The following is a 26,268-nucleotide window of genomic DNA, read 5'->3' on the forward strand; positions in this document are numbered from 1 at the left end:
TGCTGGGGAACATCTGAAGTCATTGGGCTTGTCCAAGTGCACCCTAATCCCATGTACTGCCATCTTTCCACCCTTCCCCCCACAGCCTTCCTACCTACTGGACTCTGGTGCAATGACTCCCTGAGGTTCTCTTTGCTCTAGCAGGCAGGCACTAGGAGGAGTCATTTCTCACTCTGTGACTTTCCAAATGCCTCCAGAGCGATTACAAAGGTCCCCTTTGCTACCTTAGTAAGATGCTTTGGTGGAATTTCCTTAAGGTCCCACTGGTCTTGGTGGGTGGTCAGTAACTGTGAACGCAGACTCTACCCATGTTACTTTGCTTTTATATGAAGACCACACAAGGAAGGCGAAATAAAGATCTCGGTAGCTTTGTTTTAACTGACATCGGTGACTGAAGCCCCCATATCTGAGTCTGGCTTTACATCTCATCCAAACGTTTCTACTAAAAAACACCCAATGTTTGAAGGTACAAATAGCTTTGTGCCGGGCAGGCAGACCATCTCACTTGTGCTTCCTAAACCGATTATGCAAGAGAAAGCAGAAACAGCTTGTTATCAGTATCTGGATGTTCACTTGTCATCAGTATCTGGATGTTCACTTGTTATCAGTATCTGGATGTTCACTTGTTATCAGTATCTGGGTGTTCACTGGCTATGTGAGCACAGCTCCACAACCATGGTGTGCAAGCACACACCCTTCTTAGAACGGCCTTGGACCTTTAAAAGCGAAGCCTAACGTGAAGAAAGATAAACCCAGAGACAGTGCTGACCCAACCTCCCCAGGGGAGATCTGGCTCACCAGGACCTCCTGTGATTCAGTTGTGGCAATGATTGTACAAAACACCAAATAGGAGGCTTTTCGATCAAATACTATAAAACGTGAGTTTAGGACCAGGAATTAAAATCTTTTTTATCTTCCTCACCTGGTAAGACTTTTAAGCAAACGTTTTAACCATTTTCACTCAGTGAGAAATTTGTTTACACCAAGGTCAATGCTCTATTCTAGACATTTGATAGCCTCGAGCAGTGATGCTTTTCTGCTTCGGGCAGGAGCCTCTCTCCCCTTCCTCCTTCATGTCTTATAAGCCAATTCTAATTGAATAAGACTGGGAGGTCAGACCTAGCCAATGGGGAAAAGACACAGTCAACACCCGAGACACCTTTTCCGTCTCAGGGTGTGTTTGTGTCCTTCCGAGCAGACCTTCTTAGCAAGAGTGAAGATTGTTATTTGCAGACACTTCAGTTGGAATGCTGGTGTCTTTCTTTACTATCCCAAACATATTTCTAACAATTTGTGGGCTCTATCTGGGAACCTACCTCACCTGAGGGTGTGCCTTGAAACCAGTTTTAACAACTGTCTGATCTGTTTCTTAGAGATGGTTTTGTTCAATTCAGCATAACTCGTGGGATACTGAGCTGTTCTGGATAGAACTGGAGAGTGCCAAGGACCCTTGAGTGGGTTGTCTCTATGCTTCTCCAGGCTGAGAGTCTCCTGAGAAGAGCCATGTTTACGTGGTAACCAGTTGCACATACACGGGGAAAAATTAGGATCACAAAAAAATAAGAACAAAACTTTGCAAAAGCTTATCTGGACGTCATCCTCAGGGGGAGAGACGTGATAGAACACACCAACCTCAGGGGGAGAGACGTGATAGCACACAACGACCGAAGACACTCTAAACGCTGACACTTCCTGACAAACTAATGAAGAAAACAAACAAAATCCCCAAACTCCACATCATCAGAGTCACTGGACAGAGGGTCACCCCTCCCAGTTAAAGGAATGTGCTCTGGAGGGGGGAATCCACTTTCCTTGCCAACTGACAGTCCTGCTGAAAGTTAGGTCAGAGAAGACTGGTCCATTGGCTCTGTCTCCCTGAATTCCTGAAATGGAGGATCCAGGAGGGTGGTACTGGCATCTGATATTAACAAAACCTTGCCTTAGTTAAAAAAAAAAAAAAAGCTCCTTGTGTGAACTATACAATTTTAGCAAAGACCATGGTTTCCTGTCTGTGTTAATAATTTTTTTCTTATATTCATCGGTCCATCTTTTAATTTTTATACAATTTATATAAGTCTTTCACTTTTCAGATTTCTGTTTGTCAACATATATTCTTCAGCTTAGGCTTACACAAACCTCACCTGAGCTCCAAAGCCTCTAAAACATCAGGGAACAGCACACAGGGCTTCACACATTTGTGGGCAGTGACGTTTAAGTCACCCGTATCAGTTTTGGAAATTACGGCTGATTAGAATGGAAAGAGAAGAATCTGACCCCCCCCACCCCCCCACACGAGGCTTTTGTAAATGTTTATATGAGATGAGAATAAAATTTTGTTCGTAAGTGGAATTAGGGCTGATAACCAAGGCCACCCTCCTCCTGAGCTGATTGTGATTGACAGTTCAGATGTGTGCTCACTCCTAGACAGGCTCAACAAAGCTCCGAGAGGCAGGTGTCTCCAATTGTAGTTATTGTGTTTCCATTCAGAAGGGAAACTATCAAACTGAGCACTCAGGTATATGATTACAAGACTAGAAACAAAATCAAATGCAAGCCACCATTCTTTCATCCCTGTGTTCCTGCTGCGGTCAAAATATGTAATATGTAGGTTTTTTTTTTTTTTTTTTTTTGCATAGTTCTTAGGAAATGAGGTACTTTCTGGCACTAAAAATTTACTTAAAGTTTTTGTGGTTAAATTATCATAACAAATATTACTAATGTGTAACTCATCTTAAGCAATACGCCAGCAGCTTGCATGGCTCTGTGGAGCTTAGTAGGTATTTAAGACTATTCTGAGAATGATTTATGCAAAAATTGCATAGCTCTTGTTTGGATACAAATAACATCTCTTAGACAGTTCATTTCTCATGAAAGAAAAACTTGATTTTGGAGCTGCGCCCCCCCAAACCTGGTTCTGATTACTGCTTCAACTCCTGTTTATATAATTCTACACAGTTTTGGCAGGATTCAAGAGCACATACCAGGGTGTTGGCTTTTATGAATCTCCCGAGATGCGAATGTCACGCTGACTGGATGAACTCTGGCCACAGATCCCAGACATGCACAATGACTCTATTTATTCTGACTTGGCTGCCTGGATGCAGATTGACTCTGTGTGTAATAAATTTTCACAGCCCCAAGAACCTCCACACCCACCAAGCCGAGGCTGAGAAGACAAACACGTCTAGTGGAACTGGGCTGCGTCTCACCCGGTTATTCTGTCAGAGCTCACTGATGGGTGACATGCGCTGTCAATGCCTTTAAGGTTTTTCCCTTCTGGTGTTCTCAAAACCCTGCTCTCTGTTACAAAGTTGCCATATTAAACAAAACAAGGGTTGGGGGGAGATGGGCAGAAATCTGCTTTTAATAGTTTACCCCACACGGCTATGAGTCCTCGGAGGCCTCTACAGGACAGAGCTGAGAACTGTGACTAGTTCTTTGCCACTTCAACAGAGACCACATGAAACGCAATGGCTCTTGTCTCAGCGGGGGCTCATTGGGGGCTCAGCGGGGCCTCACCTGTAGTCTGGACATACTAGAGGCGTGAGGTTTTAGCTTCTCCCTGACAGACAAGATTATTACTCTCTGCATTATAAATAAGAAAATAATTGCCTCTTTAGCTTGCAGATTTATGTTAATGATGCAGATATCTATTAAATTAATTGTACGCTCTCCAAATATTGATTGGGGATTAAAAGGTAACTTTCCTTCATTGTGTTGAGAAATCAATTAGGCCAATAGAGAAATTCCCCTCTACAGATTAAATCCAATGATCACTGCCTGTAAAGTTAAAACAGTCGGTTTAAGTGGATAAACTACACCCATTTAAAGAGAAAAATGCACTTATATAATTAAAACGAAAAGGCTGCCCAATCTGTGTGGATAATGTGATTACTCGGAGCTGCAGGCAGACATCGCCGTTCAGTGTGGATGGCTGCTCCCTCGATAGCTGTCCCTGAGCTACGGATTTGTCATGGTGCTTGCAGCTGACACTGTCTCAGCTACAGCTTGCCAAAAGTCTCCATCATTTGTCCCTTTCCTCTTGCCTCAGCTGCGATGACTCTACGTAGAAATTTGTTCAGTCTCACTTCCTAAACCGTTCCAGACTCAAGAGGGAGAGATTGCCACTTTGACTAAAGGGTCAGACACACGTGTGTGTTCCTCCTCCCTCCACATCCATCAGGCTGACGGTGCCTCCAGGTATTGTTTCACCTAGTTTCCTTCGCATTTTCCCAGGGCACAACTAATCATGGGAGTCTGTGACATACACACCCAAACAAGAAATGTCGTTCTCTGGTCTGCTCGAACTTCGCCGAGTGGAAGCAGTCTGATGACAGCATGCTTTCATTTCAAAGGTGTCCCAACCAACTTATCAAGTAAACACAAGTACAATTCTGGTGCCTTTGCGAGGGGACAGTGAGGAGATCCGGTCTCTCGGCTTCGGGGGCTCCAGCCTGAGATGGCTTACAGAACTTACACCCTAATAGTGCTCGGCAAGATGAGTGTGTAAGGAATGGCGTAGAGTTCTCAGCGAGGCAAGGCTATATGTGAATGTATGGTTGCGTTATGATATTGAGCCTTATATTTTTTTCCCGTCATTCACTCAATGTTTGGGGTTTAGTGATGGGAAACAGAGGCAGGACAAAGGTCATCTCAGCTTCTGGGTACTAGTAGGAACCGTGGGACCGGATCTCAGTTTAAGACAGCGCCCTGTGATTATTTATGCATCTGTTCAACAGACAGAGAGTCCACTGAGCCAGCCAGTCTCTGTCCTCAGGGATCTTCCAGCTTTGTTTATAGGAGCAGCTACGATTAAAAGTGAATACATACAGTATAGTTGAAATTAGGGTGAGGTCCAGGAGAAAGAGTAATATTATGGAGCAAAAGGACATTCCAGAGTCTCTCTGAGGACGTGAAATGACGCTGTACCTTCGGGATGCACTGGTGTCAACCAGGCAAGACACAGAGCAGAAGCCTTTGGATGCTCTGAGGCAGCTGGGCATGGCTTGTTGGAGGAGCTGAAGGAAGGCCCAGGAATGCGGAAGTGCTGGGAAGTTCAGAGAGAAGGGAGGCATGAACAAGGCCAGACTGCAGGTTAGTGGGGGCCATGCTGGGACCCCTGCATTTCTTTCCAGGTGGGAGAGGAAATTCATTTCAGATTTTAGATTAAAAAAAAAAATGATTTGGGAGCCAGAGAGCTAGCTGGGTTAAGAGCACTTGCTGTTCTTGTACAGGACCAGTGTTTGGTTCCCAGCACACATACTGGGCAGCACGCAAGTGCCTGCTAACTCCAGTTCTAGGGGATATGATGCCCCTCCTGGCCTCGTCAGGTACTGCATGCATGAAGTGCACATACAAACATCGAGATACACACATAAATGAAACTTCAAAAAAAAAAAAGGTAATGATTTGATCTGATGTACATTTTTAAAAGATCACTGAGGACAAACTATATTATAGATGTCAGAGAACAAGGTGACAGTTCCCACAAGCTGGTTTAAACTACTCAGGATGGGAAGGGGTTGATACACTAATGTTTAATTTTGGAAGTTAAATTTATAGAAGGCAGAGAAGAAAAGAGTGTTTGAGTGAGGAACGAGGTGTTATCAAGACTGGGTCCTGTGGGTTTAGGCTTGAACAGTGGGCATCTGGGCATGCTAGGTCTGAAAAAGGGAACAATCACAAGACAAACATATTTGAGTAACAGGGGGTGGCAGAACCCAGAAGTTCAGTTTGGCATGGCTTGAGTTTGGAATGTTTGTGAGACAATCAAATAGAAAACTTAAGTATGTCTGTATTTTGGTAGAGTGCTTTGAGTTGAGACTGTGTAGAAATTGCCATTATAGAAAAACTGAAGGTCACTGGGGGTGGGGAGGGGACATGAGGATGCCCCAAAAGACAGGAACTAGAAAGTAAAAAGTAGGAAGGAATCCTTTCAGACTCTAATACCTGGTGGAGACTGAGCACTTGGCAAAACAATAGAAGGGGCACGAAGGGGGGGGGGGAGGGTCACAGGTGAGGGGGGAGAGGTACAGGTGAGATGGTGAAGGCCACAGGTTGGGGGAGGGAACAGGTAAGTGGGGGAGGGGTACAGGTGAAAGGGTGAAGGACACAGGTGAGGGGGAAGGGAGGAACACAGGCGAGGGGCAGGGAAAGGCATTGGTGAGGGGGGGAGGGGCACAGGTGAGGGAGAGGGGCACACTGCAATGTCACTTTTCTGGTAAGGTGAGGGATGAAGAGACAGGTATTTGGGTATTTGGGTACTGGAGGTTTCTGAGTAGCAGAATGTGATGCGAGAGTCATCCTTAGGGGAAAGGCAGAACAAAGAATGAAAGCCGCAGAGGAAATGGGACAAACTTTTGATAGGACTGGCAGCACCCTCTTGTGACAGGAGGGAAGGAGGTCAACCCAGGAGGAAGATAAGAACACATGAAGCAGGCAGATGAGGACACAGGTCAGCCACAGGGCTCAGCATGGAGATGAGAAACTACAGGACAGGACTCGGCTCTTTCTCAATGTTAGGAGCACTGAGCACCTGAGCAGCTGAGGGATGACAAGTGTCAAAAGTCTGAGGTCTGTCTGGGCTACTGTGGGACACTCTTACGCACTGCCACAGAACCCTAGATGTTAGAGTTAGATTCCATGTTTGTCAAGTTTTCGACGGAAGTATCTATAGGCTATTAATGGAGAAGAAGCAGAGACGGCAGTGTCTATACAACGCAACACAAAAGCCTCCATCAAAGGCTGTATAAAGTGATGAGCGTGTGTGTGTGTGTGTGTACATGTGTGTGAGTGCATACATATTCATGCATGTATGTTTGTATGTGTGTGCGTGTGCACTTGTGTGTGTGTGCATGTGCACACTTGTGCATATGTGTATGTGTGTACACCTGTGTGTGCATGTGTGCACTCATGAGTGTGCTTGTGTGCATGTGTGTATGAGCATGTGTGTGTGTGCCTGTGTGTATTCATATATTTGTATGTCTGTACATTCATGTGTGTTTGTGCGTGTATGTCTGTGTGTGCATGTGTGTGTGTAGGCCAGAGATCCATGTTGGGTATCATCCTCCTTCACCCGACTGTGGGAGTAACATGGCCTCATGATCCTGGATTGTATGCCTCCGGGTGTGAGCCCAAATAAACCTTCCTTGAGCTGCTTCTGAAGGCGTTTGTCACAGTAGCAGGAAGAGCAAGGGACATAGGGACTTCTAACTTCACAAGTGGAGCACTGAAGGACTCTGGTTGGATAGCTGGGCCAGTGCTGCTGAGCGCCTCAGCAGCTGAGCAGGGACCTGGAGCCTGCAGTAATGCTTCAGTGGTCATCCTTCCTCAACTCAGCTTCTGACTTCTAAGAGCGTAATGGCGGTCAGGAGGAAAGCCAGAAAAAATGTGTGTTAAATGCACCAGAGTGGGAGGTTGACAGTCGGCAACCTGAGGCTCTTAGGGACATCTTTTCTTCTTCTTCTTCTTCTTCTTCTTCTTCTTCTTCTTCTTCTTCTTCTTCTTCTTCTTCTTCTTCTTCTTCTTCTTCTTCCTCTTCTTCCTCTTCTCCTCCTTCTTTTTTTTTAAAAGGTGACCACATAGGCCAGCTGGACCAATATTTATAAAGACAACCAGGTAGTTTCTCAGGGAAGAAAAAAAAACTGCAAAGGTTTTTTTGAAAAGATTTTTGGGAAGGAGGCGATCTCTGGTTATACCTGGAAACAAATGTGTCATTGTCTCCTGGTGTCAGAGAAATAAAATGTGTTTCATATACATGTAGACTACATGTTTTCAGGGGGAGGTCTTATCATTAGTCTTTTTCTAAAAGTAGGGGAATTCCTCCAAGGCTCAGGGAGCATTGAGGAAGACAGGGAGGAAAGAATATCAAGCTGGAAGTCAGGGAGTAGGAGGTCAAGCACTACTTTCCGGGTGTAAGCTACCCATCACAAACCCCACGATCCTGCAGCAGCTACAGTAGCCTAAGCTGGGAACGGGCCTGCCAACAGCCAATCATGGGCTAGGTAGGACTCAAGGGTCCCCATCTTTTTCCTGATGAACTGGTGGCAATGGATGGAATCTAGGGGGAAGGGGACATCATCATTGTCTTCAGCTGAGTCAAAAGGTGAGCTCACCATGGTGCAAGGCAGAATAAACAGAATACAGTATATACATGCATAGAACTGTCCAATAAATCTAATAGTAAAAAGAGTGGGGAAGTCACAATTTTGTGACTATACAAGAGTATACTTTGGACCCAAATAGGACAACTTAATCTAATTAATGTTAACAATTTAACTTAAATTATCATATGTAAACCCCACTGTCTGGAGTCTTGTTGATGAGTTAGGGAATTACTGTATAAAAATCAATTCATTCCGAGAGCTTCTTGTATGAAAAGAGTGAGACACACACTAGGGTCCGGTTGAAAAGCGAGAACAAACAGTCCGACACGTATATTCAGAGTACAGTGTCGCCCGTGTAGACTGGAAAGCCGACAGCAGAGCAAATGATTTGTGTACCTTTAGAGGATGGGACAGTTCAACGCTGATGAGTTTCTTAAATTGCGTCTTCACTGGAAGTACTTCCTGCAAATAGTTCTGGGAACTGTTTTAGCCCGTGAATCCTTTTTCTAATAGAAGCCATACACAGATTGCATGCTTGAGAAGGCTTAACCCATTTGGTACCTAGCTGAGCCTCTCAGTGGCTTAAAACACACACAGAGAGGAAATCATTTTCTTCTTAGTCGCTCGCACAGATGAGAAAACAAAATTAGAAATGAATTTCTGCTGTGGCTGCTGAGGTGTCTGACTGCCGGCGTTAGACATCTAGAAACAAATCATCCCACTGCTAAAGGTCTCCAAGCTTGAGGCCCCTTCTGCCCCGCTAACCTCCCTTTCCTGGGACGCTCTCGGTTTGCCAACCAGGTTCCCAGGTTCACGGAGTCCTGGCTCATCCATGTGCCTTAGTTTGTCTCACAAAGAGGAGGAGCATGTCTTCCCTGCCCCCATCCCATGCTCCACTGACTTTGGCCTCCCATCTATAAATATTATTTGTATTTGCATGTCTAGACAGCAAATCACGTGCACAACACTCCACGATACCTCTGAATCAAGTTCACCATTTCAAAAAATCCATTGACTGGCACATACATTTAGCCCAACATATGAAGATGACATAAAAAAGAGAACTCTCTAAATTGTCTTCCTAACCTGTCCTGTTCATCCAAACCCAACAGTGTAGCTGGTGGGGCAGATGAAGGAAGTGGAGGGGAATCTGTCTCTAGTGCTCTTGAAATCTGCTTTAAAGTAAAAACGATTCCCCGAGATGCAGAAGCAAACGTGATGAATGCTAAGCGGGTATTTTTTCACCTTAACTGACTGATCAGAAGACTATTTATAGCCCCCCTGACTGATGTCTCAAGCTGGTGAATCAACAGCCAGGGAGACTATTTGCAGCGCGTTTATCATTTCAGACAAACAGCCGAGACTGTGCCTGATTATTTTTTATTCATCATCTTCGAGCACCTCTGTGTTCATTCCTTCTCACTGTTAATAATGTCTGTATAAGGCTTCTCAATATTTAATGCTACGGCCTCCTCGCTGCATGCTAATGTGTGTAAGGTCATATGCTTGATCTCGAGAAGGCCAGTTATCTTTGCCAGAAGAAGGAAGAGGAGGAGGAAGAGGAGGAGGAAGAGGAGGAGGAGGAGGAAGAGGAAGAGGAGGAGGAAGAGGAGGAGGAAGAGGAGGAGGAGGAGGAAGAGGAAGAAGAAGAAGAAGAAGAAGAAGAAGAAAAGGAAGGAAGGAAGGAAGGAAGGAAGGAAGGAAGGAAGGAAGAAAGAAAGAAAGAAAGAAAGAAAGNAAGGAAGGAAGGAAGGAAGGAAGGAAGGAAGGAAGGAAGAAAGAAAGAAAGAAAGAAAGAAAGAAAGAAAGAAAGAAAGAAAGGAAGGAAGGAAGGAAGGGGAGAGGGAGGAGGATCTATTTCTGAGGGAAGCCTGATTCTATTAGTTTTGTTAGAAACATGATTGTTTCTAACAAAACAAAACAATGTTTTTAATGGTCTATGCCATTAAAAACAAAAGTCACAGACTGAAATCCTTTAATGGGAACTGAGCTCAAGACATTTCAGCAGACTGGACCAACACACAGAAATCCATCAATGGCAGCACAGTGTCCAGTATGGAAGACCAGCTTGGTTCAGTGTCTGTATCCATTCATCCGTGCCTCATCTACACATGAGAAAGCCTTACCTGCTCACCCTCTTCGTCATCACTGCTTAGCTTAAGGTCGTCTTCCAGAGTTCTGAAAGGGACAAAGAAATTCGGACACTTAGAGTCAAAGTCTTTCAATACTGAAACATCATCTTTCAGGTCTGTGTTTAAGTTCTATTCACACCCTTATACTATATGTAGTTTCTCCCTGATGTACTTAGGGAAGAACAGATAGTCACATCATAGACATTAACCCTCCTGACAATCTCAGGATGAGATGGCCTCCTTCTGAGTTGGCAGTTTTAGAAAAACAGAACCAAACAGGGGCTGCTCCCTGGGAAGTTTAAATTCCCCAAGTGCTTGTTCAATGATTTCCAGGCTTTGGAGCCCAGCTGGGTCCTCTGGCCTGTTGGGGAATGCTCATGGTAAAGACAGAGGAAGGGCAAACAGAATTCTGTTAAGGGTCATGCAGCCATTAGTCACATGACATTCATACAGGCCCTCTGACAGCCCAAGGGCTGGAGAAGTTGTCTCCTCCATGATCTTCTGAGTACAAGGCAATGAACAGCAGGACACTTCTGAAGAGTCTACAAGGGCCCTTTCCACAGGTCACCAGCCACCACCATGCATCCTGACACAAGTAGTGAGTCCATGAAGGCCAATGGTGGACAGAGAAAAGGGAATATGTATCCTAACGTTCTTAGCGGGAAGAATGGTTCTTATCAGTGATGCTTTGACCAGTTCTTCAGCATAGCAATTTTCAGAGTTGTCCATTGCCAAGGGACTCTTGCTCAGACATGCACTTTCTAAAATGTATTCTGGACACACAGAATGGCTCTGCCTCAGAGCAGGGAGAGTCCACTGGCACAGAGCCCAGGGCTTCAGACACTGGTTTGGAAGCTGTCAAGCTCTTGTGCTTAAAGACCTCAATGTCTTCCTTGAAGTCAACCAAATATGCTTATGGCCATAAGGGTCGGTTATAGGCCTATCATAGGCAGATACCTTTATAGTAACTTCAATGCTATTTCAGTGACTTTGTGGGTAAACTGTGGTTGTCAGGGCATGGGGTCAGTTCTTCCTGAAGTGTCTACGTTTTTGGGTAGGTGACTTATGGTGCCCATGTTGGAGATCCTGATTTAGGTTCCATGAGACTAAGAAGTAAATTTGTTTCTCTCATCTCACAAAGAAGAAAAATTTCTTTATTTGATCAATATAATTTGGAGTAACAACTGCAATTGAACAAGTGCACTTTTGGGGCCATTGTCTCCTGTGCATGGGGCAGAAGGAGGCATTTATATTGCATTAGGTGTTCTAGGTGCTCTAGGCAAAACTGAAAGCCATGGGAGGATGTGAGTTGGTTACATGTAAATCCAATGCATACTGAAGGGGCTAGAGCATCCACAGTTTTTATAGAAGGAGCCAGAGAGTCCACAGATTTTATAGAAGGGACCAGAGCACCCACAGATTTTACAGTATGGGCTAGAGTGTCCAAAGATTTTGGACTCAGAGAAAGGTCCTAGAACCCATTCCCCCATGGACATCAAGGGACAACTATACTTTTTGACAATGAAGCAATAGGGCTTCTAAATGTCTAAGTAACCCATATGGATAAATAAACTGAGATACAAAGATGTCACAAGGAAGCCTGCAACTAGGCCAAGTGCTCTTGCTCAAGCCTTCTTCCAATGTTGCTACTTTGTGACTACAGTGGGGTAAGATGCTTTAGCGTCTAAAAGAAGGCAGAAATCAAGTCTGCCAGCCCAGTATCTAGGGAGGTCTGCCCTTTGGAGTCAGTGGTGGGTCACACAGTAGAATGGGGTGCAGTGACTAAATCTATGACACAGACAGGATGTGGGTATGCATGCCTGTGTGCAAGAGCACGTCGCCTGGTATGTGTATCACAGAGGTCAATTTGCAGGAGTTGTCTCTTTCTACCATGTGGGTTCTAGAGTTTGAACTCAGATCATCAGGCTTGGTTACAAGCTTACTCTGTGAGCCAGACCAAGACAACAACTTCTTATCATTACCATAGCATGCTACTACTAAGTACAGGGGTCAGCACGTTTGAAGATACTGGCTAACGAGCTCCTCCTTCCACAGAAGGAGAGAGGGGTCACCAGAGGCAGATCTGTCTGGTGTTGGCCTCACACAGACTGTCCCCTTTCTGGAAGTGAGGGGAAAGCCGACAATTGCTGACATGTACTGACTCCTGCAGTCACTGAGTAGAACACACACCATCGCAGAATGCACACTGCCTTCTAGGGCCGGTTCCTTTCCACTTGCCATTGGAGGCAGCTGTGTCATTACATCCACATCTCAGTGCTTCCAAATCTTCATGTTCTGGCTCCGTAATCCTACCATAGGCACCTACTCCATTTGTCAGCAAACTCAGCACTCTCACAAGAAAGACTTGGCCACAATCTTTGCAATTTAACATTTGACTACCTAACTTCCATAAGTATTGTCGTCTCTCTTTTTAAAAGCAGATTAAAGGTTTATTTATTTATTTTCTATGACTACACTGTCACTGACTTCAGACACACCAGAAGAGGGCATCGGATCCCATTACAGATGGTTGTGAGCTAGCATGTGGTTGCTAGATCTTAACGGCTGAGCCATCTCTCCAGTCCCAAGCATCATTGTCTTTGAGAAGCATGAGAAACAGCTACACTGTAGCTGTGCTTACTTTCTTGAAATCTCAGAGCAGAAACAACAGCCCGTAACAGGTGCACACCGCTCTCTACTTAGCTCTGTCGGAGCTGCTGACCCACCCAGCAAGTGCCTCCTCCTTAGGGTGTACCGACACTGCTCCATGGAGCAGAGCCTTTAATTGGCTGGATTTCCTGGCCACACTTGCCATTTCAGGCTCTGCAAAGATACCTCAGTCTTTTATTTAAAGTTCATTTCATTTTGCTCCCTATTAACGGCTTTAAAACAAATCTGAGTTTTAATCACACCATTTGATTTTCAGATTTGTTTCTACAGCAGGAGCTGCCACCATCTCCACCTGTCTGAGATCTGACTATGAATTCATTATGCCTATGTCTGTTCGGAGACAGTTCGTATGAATCTTCATGAAATAGATTTGCATATGCAAATGTCCATTCTAGAAACTAGTATTTCACAATGGCCTGGATCTTAGAGTTTACGCAGAAGTGATAAAACGCAACCAAAAGCAACTAAAGGAGGAGAGGGTTTATCTCATCTTACAGCTTGTAGACCATCACAGAGAGAAGTCAGGCCAGGGACTCAAGGTAGGAAGCTAGAGGCAGTAACTGATGCAGAGGCTATGGAAGACTGCTGCTTACTGGCTTGCTTCCTGTGGCCTGCTTAGTGTACTTTCAAATATCATCTGGGATTACCAACCTTGGGATGGTACCTCCTATAGTGAGCTACATCTTCCCACATCAATCATAAATCAAGAAAATGCCCAAAAGACTTTCCCACAGGCCAATCAGGTGGGGACACTTTCTCCATGAAGACTTCTACTTCCCAAAAGACTCTAACTTGTGTTAAGTTGACATAAAACCATTTAGTACCACTTGCAATCGATACCTGCTGGGAATGAGAGAAATCTATTTTCTCTAATGGAGTGCCCTGTGATGTCTCAACACACATTCTGGGGTAGGCCACATGCCCAGGAATAGTTGACCAACAAAAAAAGAACTCCATTTGTGCTTGTGATTTTTTTCATTTGTTTGTTTTTTGGTTTGGTGTGGTTTTATCTTACAGACATGTACACACACACACACACACACACAACACACCTTAAAACTTCCCACATAGGAAAGTATTTAGTTAAATCTCTCCCTCTGTCCTTGCCCCCATTCATGACAACCTCCCCAGTTACCAGTGATTGTGGTTTCTCCATGCATTAGAAAGTCAGTGTAGATACTGAACATTGGATAAGTGTATGTATCCACACATTGACAAAACAACCACATGCAATGACTGCGATGTTAGCTGAAGTCTCACAGTCTGCCCTGGATGCACCAATCTCCGTGATCTCTGCCTCCGTCTGCTTCCTCCCTTACACAATGCCTGCTCTGGAGTGTACTGCTCTGGTGACTGGCCTTTATGGTCTTTATCGGACAGCGCAGGGCAGAGGTGATGGGAAAGGGTGTGGAGACCAGGTAACGTCTGTTGGATGCTGGGTGTTTGCTTTGTTCCTCTCATTGCTTGCTCTGATAAAGCAAGCCATCATGGTATGACTGCTTTATGGAGAATGGCTGCCACTGGCTAATAACAACAAGCAACCAAGGCTCTGAGCCCAACGGCCTATAAGGAACTGAATCCGGTCAGTATCCACAGTGGTAAGCTTGGAGGTAGATCTTTCTCCAGTCAAGACGTGGGAAGACCACAGCCTGGTTGGTATTGTGTGGTGTTTGCAGCCCATGATAGACACTGAGCTAGAAGACCCAGCTAAGCCACTCTCAGATTCTTCACCCATGAAACAAAAACATAAAGGATATTGCCCTGAGCTACTAAGTTGAGGGTTATTTCTTAAGCATTACATTAGCAGATTGTATAGTGAATATTTAGTGTGTCTCTTCTTGAAGACTGTTACTAGTGACTTGAGGTAAGCCTTTGCAGCCATCATTCAAGCCATTCAACCGAAGAAATAAAGTGAGACATTTTCCAATAGTGATATTAAGAATAAGTAGGTGAGATTTTATTTGTGTCAATATGATATTTCTGTATTATAGCATATATATTTTAAGTGCTCAACAGGTACTTGTAGGTATTAGGTAACACTTCCTTTTTTTTTTTTTTTTTTTTTCAGAAGGTGAGGGTGCTCAAATTCCCAGCATGCACTCTGTCTCTCTTCCAGCTCTCTTACACTGACTGATAGGGTGCTTGGGGCAGGCCTGTGGAAGTGACATCATTGAAAACTGTGTAGCAGCTGAGAGAGGAGCAGAAGGCACATTTCCACTGACTATTCCCTTTGGGTGTGAGCATCCTGGCACTCACAGTGTCTGAGTCAACTATGTCAGCAGTTCATCTTGGTATTAACCCAGTGAGTCTATGCCTGACACACCACAATGTATGCTCTGATATCACAGAAGCGCCTGGAAATAGAAACCAACACAACTACTACAAGGGACGGCAGGAAGTGCGGGCTTTGGACAACGAATTTAGGGGGCATGTCCTAGATACCCAGAGTAGCAGGCAGCCTTGTGAACACATCTTGTACGATTCTGAGCACCTGGCAAGGGAGTCTGCACACTTCTTACCTGAGCTTGAGTCTCTCCTCACTCTGGGGTGTAATAAAGGTGCACAGTAAAGCACTGAGGTTATTTGAAATTCTCTGCTCTTTTGGCTGTGTATTTCCAAGTGTGTCTTTGGTTGCTCTTTTCACTTGGAATTAGAATTCTAGTCGCTGGAGCTGGGAGGCAGGAGCGAATTGGTTTGAAAAGAAGGTAGGGACAAGGGGCCCTCTTTTCTTGAGCACCCTATAGTTCTTCCCAATGAGTGCCACATGCCATTTGTGTGCTTATGAACACATGAAGACACTCCATCTTTTCCATTTAGGGCAACGCAGAGCATAGCGATTAAGATCGCATTGCCCAAACACATTAGACTTTAAAATCGCTTCTTCCTGAAGGAATTACAGGAAAAGGGGGGGGGGCTACATACTTTATCGTTTCTATCAAAAGACAACAGGGGCTTAGAAACAACACTTTAACAGGAAATGCTTTCTCCATAAGATGATTTTAAAATTCCGATCTTTGTTACACCGACTTCTAGAAAATGAGTCTTCAAGCTGGTGCTCCTGGTCTTAAAGGGTTGAGTTTCTAAAGACAAGTGGATGCAAACATGGCACGTGTAAGAATATGACCCTTTCCTTGGCAGACAACGGAGCAGAGTTCAGAGGTCCAGGCTAGGGATATAAAATGCTCTCGGCCATACAGATCCAACGATGGACACCTCTTTACTCGATCCTTGCTGAAGAGGAACCTGTACTTCATCATAGGGATAGACATACATATTTATCTAGCTCTAGTCTTTGATGTTGAATATTAGCTACTGTCAGTTAATTAATAAGCTTGATACCTGTTCTGTTTGCTAATGATCTGCTTAAGTGGTAGCTCCTGACAGTAAGGGCGTCTTGACGTTAGGAAGGACATATACACTTAGGATAAGATTTGCTTTTTGGGCTTGAAATGCCAGCCTCTGCATTTCGTTGTTTCTGACATGTGAAGAGAGTCCCTCATGAAAGGATTTGTTTGAACAGGTAAGCTGGTAGAACTAGGAAGGAGGAAAAACCATAATCTCTCAGTGAGCAAACTCACACTTTAAGCTATATCACAGCTTCTGAGAACACCATGACACTATATTCCAGCTTCTGAGAATGCCACGATACAGCCACTGTTAGGCTATGTCACAGCTTTTGAGAACACCATGACACAGCCACTGTTAAGCTTGACTGCACACTGGAACCATTTGGGAATTTTTAAAACTACTGATGCTGGCTTCTACTGTTCCCGCATGCTCTGACTTAACAGATCTGGAGTGCAAGCTGGGTGTCCAGACTTCAAAGTTCCCTCGGTGACTCTAAACTGTAGCAAGGGTTAAGAGCCACTGTCAACAGGATGACACGGACTGCATCAGAAGACCTAAAGGACAGCTCCTGACCTTGGATAATGTCCATGCTTCTAAGGTTTAGTTTGTCCATTAACAAAATGGGATAGATGACAGTCAAGATTCAAAAGAGACAATGTAGGTAAAAGTGTTAAGTCAACTCCACGGCCTTGCAGGGGTGTGCAGTGAAGGGTCAGTGTAGACTGCAGTGCTTCTAAACATACTGATTCGAGGGCCACATCCCTCTAGTTTCTGGCTTTGCTGGACTGGCCACAGGCATCAATATTTTTGATAAGGTACAGTGTTCAATCCATTAGTTGAAACCCAATCACCAGTGCTGAGAGGTGATAGTTATGAATGAGAAGAGGGCTATCATCAATGGGATTTCTTCCCTTACAAAGGATCCCAGAGCTGGGCATGCAGCACAGTGGTAGACTGCTTGTGTATCATGAACAAGACCCTAGGTTCAACCTCCAGTTCTTAGCAACACCATACCAAGAAGCAAAGTGCCCAAAGAGATCTATCTTACGAGGCCTCGACCAACAGGTGCTACCTGCGACCTAGAGAGTGCACACCTATCTGAGGCCCCTCTAGTGCCTTGCCCTTGAACTGCTTAGCCTGTCGTTGTTTATAACCTACTTAGTCTAAAATTCTTTCTAAGATATTCTGTTACAAAAGTCTAAACCGACTGAGCAGCTGAGACTCATGGTCTTAATTCCTACCAGATAACAATCTCACTTTTGTACAGACGCTACCACTAACTCACTGACAGATAAATGGCTCATTCTGTACATAATTTTGTGAATAACTAGCACACCATGCATGTTGGAATTGTATATTGACTCACCTGACTCTACCTTTCCCTCACCTTCTGTTTAAATAATAGAATATTTGAATAAGCATGCATTATGGCTTGGGATGCCATAATACATGCCTCAGTGGTAGGGAACTTGCTTAGCACACAACGCCCCTCAGTTCCATTCCTCTGGCATTTTTATTTTTTTAAATTTTTCGAGCCAGGGTTTCTCTGTGTAGCCCTGGCTGTCCTGGAACTCACTTTGTAGACCAGGCTGGCCTCGAACTCAGAAATCCACCTGCCTCTGCCTCCCGAGTGCTGGGATTAAAGGCGTGCGCCACCACACCCGGCTTTCCTCTGGCATTTTAAAGTAAGGAAGAAAAGGACAATGCTATGTTTCCTCAGAGCCTAGGATACGCATGACCTCATCATTACCAACTAATTAGCTGAGAGACTGTGATGTAATTTCGAATTCTGCAAGAGTTGTTTTCAGGAATTACAGGTGGCACAGGAGAATCTGCATTATCTCCTGGCCCGCTCTTCAGCTTCTGGGACAACACAGAGATTACTTGGAATATCACATCTTCAGCATCTAGCATTTCAGGCATGTGGAGCCTCATGGCCATTCCTTCTGTTGTCACAGGGCCAGAGGCCTGGGGACTACAATTCCCAAAAGCCGACCTTTGCATGGTTTTTATTTAGGTGTCACCACTGAGAGGCACTTGGAAGGTGCCTGGAAGGTCAGAGACTAACAACCACTGTTGCTCCCAGGGCAGAGAAGCAGCTGTATCAGCTGTAGCACATGGCTGCTGTGACTTCTGCAGTAGCTCCCAGCATCCCTGTGAAAAAATACCTGCAGGCACCATAGGCATCTGAGATTATTGTTAGCAGGATTCTGCAGTTCCTTGCATTTATTGCTTCTCTGAAAATGACTCTCTGATTACCAACTTTGCCCCATTGGCTCCCTGACCTAAGGTTTCCTAGCCCACCTGATGAGTTTGGAAGCTACTAATTCTTCATGTTAGTGTCTTCCTGCTTGCAATGCCTACAGTGGCTTCTCTTGTCTAGATCAAACTCTGACCTGCTTGTATAATAACCAGGAAGAGGTCGGCAGCAGGGAGCCTGATGCACTCTTTATATCCCTAATCTACCTCCCACTGGTTATGTGTCCTTGTCCAAAGAACTTAAGACTGCTCTGCCTCAGTTTCCTGATCTATAAGGCAGTAAACCGAAACCATTTCCCTTCTAGAAATGCTGTGAGGATTACTCAGGGGACAAACGATGCACATTATTGTGTGTACGACACACAGTGGCCACTCATAATCACTGGATATTCTGACAGGTATTTTATCAGCCACTCCATATTAACACTGTAATGGCTATAATTTAGGCCCATTTTTATTGTTTCTAGCACAGATCATAGACTGCTAATTTATTCCCCATTTCCAAAGAGCACATTTTTAGGAGCTAAAAGCATCAAGTTGCAGAAGTCTCTGTCTTCAAATGGCTCACTGTTGACTGGGGTCAGTCAGAAAAGAAACCTTGTGAGGTGATGAATATGATGTCTTCTTTCCTTGGCAGGCAATCATGGCCCTGCTCTCCTACCTTGTAGGCTTACTCTCTGGCTTGTGAGGGTCCAGTGTCCTGCAATCCTCTTCTGTGTCTGCTTACAAATTCTCGGGTGTCCTTTCCAGCCTGCCCTTAAGCGAGCCACGTATCAAAGGAGATTCCCGAGCTTCTGATCCTCTTGCTTCTGTACGGTCATGGCAGGCACACAGTCCACTCACCATGCAGGCTATATCGATGTTAACTCTGCTGGGAGAGTCACCGGCTATAATGGTTTGGGTAAGAAATGTTCCCTATGGGTGGTGTATGGAAATACTTGGTCCTTGGCTGGCAGTGCCATGGGAGGCTGAGGAACTCCTGGGACAAGGCTAGCAGAAGGCCTTTAAGCAGGCCCTACAGATATAACCATTACCCTGATTCTGTATCCCCCTGCTTCTTGATATTCAAGATGGGAAGGAACAACAGCACCCATCCCTACTAGGATACATTGTATTCGTTTATCCCTTAAATTGTCTGGATTTCTGGCATAACAAGAAAGTAACTAATATACCCATGTCATGAGGAAAGTTCTGATAGCTAAGGCCTAAAGTTATAAAAATAAGGCTTTCCAATCCCTGAACCCACTTAATTTGTATGTTCCCCAGCTCTATCTTGAGAATACCTCCATGTTTTGGATATTCATGAGGCCATTTACATTTCATAAAATGCTCACTGTGGTCACAGAGACCTGAAATCCCAGCACTTGGTAGAGGCAGGGACAGGGGCAAAGGACAGAGGGCGGGGAGCAGAAGGTAGGGGGAGGGGCAGGGGCAGGGGCCGGGGGCAGACCTGAGGATCAGGAGTTTAAGGAAATCCTTTACTATCTAGCATTTTTTGAGGCCAGCTTGGGCTAAAAGAGATACTGTCTCAAAATACCAACCAACTAATCAACCAACAAACCAACCAAGATCCATCGAAGCAGTCCAACAACTCTGTCCTATTCTGTGGGGAGTCTGTGCTGGGAACCGGTCTGGAACTGGATTCTGCTGAGACACACCCAGCCAACGGTCTAGGTCCTAGACTACAGACCCCTCAGGACTTTTTGCTTCTTACGACTTGGCAGCTTTTACATGATCCACTAATCCTCTCTGCTGCAATGTAATAAGCTTGTCATTTAAATGTAAAGAGGAGAAAAAGACTTTCATGCTCCATATTAAGGAGAATGCATCCCATTAGCCATTCATTGGACTTGGAGATTGGTATATGATCCTCTAACTAAGGCATTCGCATGAATTCGGCTTTAATGTTAACACTCTTGTAATATGTTGCATATTATGTCTGATACTTCCAGACTCTTTCATTATGAAAGTAATCCAGGTGGCCTGAATATATAAAACTACAATTTGAAGGAAAGAAAAAAAAAAACCCCTCATCTAGAGAAGGACTAATTCAGCACTTAAAAAAAATAAAGGGAATAGACTCGAAAATGAGGTCAGCTATATTAAATGTCCTAAGCCCAGTATCAGATATATACAGCTGGCTCTTGCCATAGGAAGTATGATAGCTCAGTCAACAGGAATCACTCTCCAGCATCTTTTGAAGGTGGGGTGTTAGCTTATGGAAAAAGAGAACACATCAAACAGTCTGTGTAAATATAGAAATTCTGTTCCATCTATTACAGACAAGGTTCTTACTACAGGGTTGGAAGCAGGGCGTCCCAAGACCGGTTGAAGTCTCCTTAATTCGCACCTCAAGGTTCTGCACCAGCTATGTTGGGTTTAAGGAGAACACAGCTACAGCAGGAGTCATTTGTTACCCATCCCACATTTTTATATATCCATCTCTTGGACTTCCAGAGTGCTGAGAAAACTCTTAAGTGGCAGGAGAAGAAATCAGGCAGAAGATTTTCAGTGGGCATTTGGATCTCTGGGATGGATCCCGACAGTGGAAGAGCACTGCCATGCTGCTGCTTAGGAAAAGCATCCGGCAGTTTTGATGAACACGGCCATCATACTGGAAGGCAAGGCATGAATCCTGCCTATGTGGGTCTGTTCAGTGATGGAGGGCAGGGAGCAGGAAGTAAAACAGACAGGGTCACAGTTCAGAAATGCTTATCTTTCCCTGTTTTTGATGAGTCGAGAATCTTGAGAAATACATTTTGATTAAAACAGCAGAAAATCAATTGCTTTAAGGCCAACGTTAAGTAATATCTATGGGTGAAGCTTGTCTTTGAAAACACTTTTCATTTTAGGCACACGTTGTACCCTCTAGCACTCAGGGCTTCAGCTAGCATATTTCTTACTGAGTGTCGACCCTATGGCCTAGCATGAGTCTCCTTCCTGCCCATGGCTACACATTTCTCTATGCCCTATACCATTGGCCCTGGTTGTGAGAAATCACATTGCATCTTGAGGGGCTACTCACATTCTGCCACATTCTAACAGGTCTCTAAGTTTTTGCAACCTACAATTGTAGAAAATATGAATAAATAAAGCCCCAGCAACAGCCACAGTGATCCTGGAGGAAAGACGGTGCTGGGGCTTTTCAGCTGCAGTGTGAACTCCGAGGGTGGACGAGTGAATCTGTGTCTTATCTCACTGCAGCAGAGCTCTTAGCCATGACCCTGAGGGTCTGATGGGGATGCAGGGATGGGCATGCCTGATGGATGGCATGCAACATTACCTCTCATGGGTCCTTAGCACAGACACTTGCCCTGCTGAGAGCACAGCGTCACCGGCTTCTACCTGACATCGGTACTGGCCTTGATATACCTATATACTGAGGCAGGGTCTCAGCCTCAGCTCACAGATTCAGCTAGCCTAGCTAACCACTTTGTTCTGGGGATTTCTTGTCCCCGCCTCCTGAGCTCTGGGACTGACAGGGAAAGCTGCCACATAGATGCCTGACACCTGAGTACACGTCCCTGTGCTTCTGTGGCAAGCAATGTTCATGTTGAGACCCGCCCCTGGCTCCGTCGAGAGTTCCTTGAATGTTCTAAGTGTGGAATACTAGACTCAGAATATAGAGTCCTACATATAGAGTCCTACAGCCACAGTGATACCTGTTAGGATGCCCTGTCTTCAGGGCAGTATGAGTGTGAGCATCAGAAGCAACCACTGATTTCCAGTTAGCAGTATTCAAAGGAATGATATGCTAATCAACACATTACTGATAAGCATTGTGTTTTTCCCTACAGGCTCATGTGCTCTGAGCGTGGTTACCATCAATAGAGCTACGCCAAGATGGCCGTTGACACCGGTGCATTAGTTACATCCCTGACAGGACTGTTCACACTCAGTACCGATTTCCATTACTGCCTAGATCTAATGCTGACGATAATTTGCCACAGATGAGCTAGTATTGACATACCAACTTAAGTCTACACCTATTTTCAAAGTTTTTACTTGTTACCTAATGGTCCCCCACCTTGGGATGGGGGGCGGGGCAGTATGTTTCTCTCTAACTGAGCTGTCCTCAAACTCATCCTGCCTCAGCCTCCTAAGTGCTGAGCTCACAGGTAAGCCCTAGCTCTTGGATCTAATGTTCCCTTTCTGTCCTGAGCTCACACAGGTAAGCCATAGCTCAGAATGGTGTATCTAGTCATCCTGCCTTGGTAGAATCCTCTTAATTGTGATGGCTTCTTAAACGTGGGTTTTTAACGTTTTGACTGTCCTGAGGAGAGGGGCTGTATATTTAACACAATGCTCCACATCTGGCTTATATGCTGGTTTTCTTTTGTTTACACTTAGATAGAGAGCATGACCTCAGAGGTAAACTGCCATTCTTCCCACATCCTATCGAGAGCAGCATGTGGTCAGCGTGCCTTAGCACTTGATGGTGAGCTTCACTACAGCAGAGTTGGCGTCTATCAGGGTTTTTCACTTCCTTAAATCTAAGCTCTCATGCCTCCTCAGTCCGCACAGAAGACCCTGAGCAAGATTCATAGCAAGATTCATACAGAAGGAGACAGAGATGCTTCACCCACTTTAGGACTGGTTCCTACATAAATTATTTAGAATTCTTCTATGTAAGGTGTCTGTCTATTTCTATACCCCCTTCCCTATATCACTCCTACATCAATATTCGACCCCCCTCATGTGTGTGTGTTTTGTTTTTCTAGTGGTGAAGGATTCCAGAGCATCATGCACGCTCGGCAAGGGCTCTACCACCAGCCCTTTCCCAAGCCTCTTCCATATTTAATTTCTATGATAGCTTTTAAACCAACGCTAGCCAATTGTTTCCAAAAATCACTGAGCCAGTCAATGTGTAGAAAGTAAGAGACCAGAGAGTACTCAGCCTTAAATGATACATATCGTACCTCTCTAGGGGTGGGGTGGCGCTAAGGTTCAGGGATTTTCCCAGAACAGGGAGTGGAAAGATCATAAAAGCCAGAGATGATAGACAACTCCAAGGAAACAATGTTTTCCAGACACAACGGGGAGGTTGTGCATTTGGGCCCGCGGAGATTATGGGAGCGTGGACAAGACCTAGGCAAGCTCAGGTCAGACAAAGTTCTAGTGGTGGGGGGTGGGAAAGTGGCACAAAAATCACACCATTAGCTGAAGAGCATTTTATAGATGTTGGGGGAGGGCGAGTCAGTTTTATTTAATGATGTGACTGACCTCTGGTGGGCTGACAACACTCCAGGGTAGGCTCCACTCAGGAGAGTAGGTGCACACCACAGACGACTCCATAGGAAAAAAGAACACTCAGTGCTGGGCGGGTATGGAGGTGAGATCAAAGGGATTGAGAATGGTGACTATGACAAAGATTCCCTGTGTGACATCTCCAAAGAATTGATAAAAATGATTTTAATGAGTACCAGAACAATCTTTGCTGCCTTTGGAAGATGCAGGAAGGGGGCCGGGAGGAACCAAGCTGCCGGGTGTTATAAGAAGTATTGGGCTACAGACGCAAACAAAAGAGCTGTCATTACCCCTACAGAAGTGCTGAAAATCATGGCCAAAGCCTTCAGATTTTAGACAAGAGGAGCAGATTTCTTTTCAAATCACAGTTCTCCACACGTCCATGCACACACACTTAGGCTGTTGAGGACCTCAGCTGTCACATTAAATGGACATGTGCTTGCCCTGCTTGGTCACTTGGCCATTCTTTATGTGTCATGAGCTTTGCAGTTTCTGCAGCAATCCTGGTCTTCTCCTTTCCTTATCTGAGACTTCCCATTCTCCTCATTGCATCTACTCCTTCTGGCCACGCCCCGGAAGTTTCCATCCCCTTGCTGGGCCAATTTTGACCTCTTCTGTCTCTTTATGTCTCCGTGTCTATTCCCAGATATGACAGCAGGACCTTCACTAACTGCTGGCTTCGCGGGCCAGTGACACTGGCTTTGGTTTCAGGAGGCTACAGCCACTAGTTTATATTCTGTGGCTTCCTTCGAAAAGTGTGTAGCATAGAATAACCACACAATCAACATTCGTTGACTGTGCAATTAACCTGTACTTAGAAGTGCTTTCACCTTGATTCTCCTAAAATTGGAACCCCTTACCTGCTTACTCAAAATCAACCATCACTTCTGAGTGTGGAGCTCAGCAGCACAGCTCTCTCTTCCTTCCTGCAGACAACACAGCCCCTAGAGGTGCTTGTCCCATTCCCCCAGATCACATGCCCCCTCTCTTTGTGACAGCTTCTTCTCCTCTCTCCTTGCTTCTAGTCATTCCTCTGGGTCTAGTTCTCATTGTTTTACAGTCCAGGTGAAATCTAACCGCACATCACTCAGCTTCTGGCCTCAGCTCACTGCCGCCGCAGCCTGGTGCCCACCCTTGGCCTACACCGGAACTGGTGCAAGCTTTTCACGGCTCTTCTCCTCAGGATCTGGTCAGGTGTTCCCCTTGTCTGAGGTCTGCCTCCTCTTTCTCCTTAACTTAGAGGATGCCCAAAGGGCACATCTCCCTGCTCAGCGACCTGAATTAATCTCCCTCTACTGTACACATGTCTCAGTGCACCTGGCACCCTATACTGTAATTATTTGTCCTCCAGTCCGCTGAGCCGTAACTGTCTGCATCTTCCTGCTCCTTTCTGTGTCTCTGGTGCTTGGGAGCTTTGGAGCTTTCTCTGCCACACCTGGATAAAATGGAGCTGGGGATCCACAAGAAAGGAAGACTTGGGTTGCAGACACCTACTTAAGGAGCCAGAACTAACCCCATGTAAAAGCCTGCTCTACTTTGAGGCCATTTCTATGGAGTAAGTACCAATAAAATTGCCAAATATGACCTTACGATGAGATTTATGCAGTAACTGCTGCCACACACCAATCAGAGAGAGCCAGCTCCCTGAAGCACCCAAAGGGCCAATGAATTTCCAAGGTAATTTGTGTGGATTTCTATGTCCTAATAAAATTCCCTAGCCATATCTCGGCCTTTGCCTATATAATCCCAGGGTGTGTTCTCAGTCTTTATTCCTGAACACAAATAGCTTCATCGTAGATTTCACTCTTTGGGGGTTTGATTTCCCCGTGGCACTAGCATTTTTAAAAACAATATATGCATTTTTTAACTTCCCACATACACATTATATATTTTGTATACTCCTCTCCACTGCCTCATATACCCTAAGGACATGAGACAAGACATGGAACAGAACTTGACCCAGGATCCCAAACGGAATGGAACACTATTAGAGTCTACCTTACTGAGCTAGAAACAATGGCAGTAAATTACGCAAGCCCATCTAAAGGGCCTGGAACAGGGAGGACTTCACTGATGGTTACAAAGTAGAAACTGACCAACTGTCTCAACTTTAAAAACAGCCCGTGCTTGGGCAGATCTGTCTACAGTGTTCATGGCAAGGTCCCCCCCCCCCAAACACTGCCAAGAGCTCCAGGACCCTGTGGGCTGTGCAACACTTATGAAGTAGCTCCCCCAAGGCCGAATGATTGTGCACTACTGTTGAACGCATCACAGAAACACCTGGGCATGTAAAGAAATTTGACTTTAATAAAATAGATTCTGATTAAAACTCTCCTAGTACAACATAAGACTTTGTAGGAAGAAGTTTGTTTTTTCAGGCTTTATATATGGTGGAGTTTCCTTCCTTTTACCCTCTGAGGAGTGTTGGGAGAGAGGAGGCTAACTGCCAGGGAGTGACTCAGTCATTAGATATTTAATTCATGCCTAGTGTTCAGGGAAGGACTCCC

The 26,268-nt window shown here is 45.0% G+C and overlaps 1 protein-coding gene across 2 annotated transcripts in view; it reads right to left on the reverse strand.

Annotated features, from left to right (window-relative positions):
• Aff3 (AF4/FMR2 family member 3) overlaps nt 1-26,268 on the reverse strand; it is a 442,217-nt gene that overhangs the window by 83,228 nt on the left and 332,721 nt on the right. For both annotated transcript variants that reach the window (XM_029480447.1, XM_021160510.2), the window contains exon 10: nt 10,232-10,283. In XM_029480447.1, the coding sequence (XP_029336307.1) occupies nt 10,232-10,283 (52 nt within the window). The remainder of the gene's footprint in view (nt 1-10,231; nt 10,284-26,268) is intronic.

This window comes from Mus caroli, chromosome 1, assembly GCF_900094665.2.
Source record: "Mus caroli chromosome 1, CAROLI_EIJ_v1.1, whole genome shotgun sequence".
Lineage (NCBI taxonomy): Eukaryota > Metazoa > Chordata > Mammalia > Rodentia > Muridae > Mus > Mus caroli.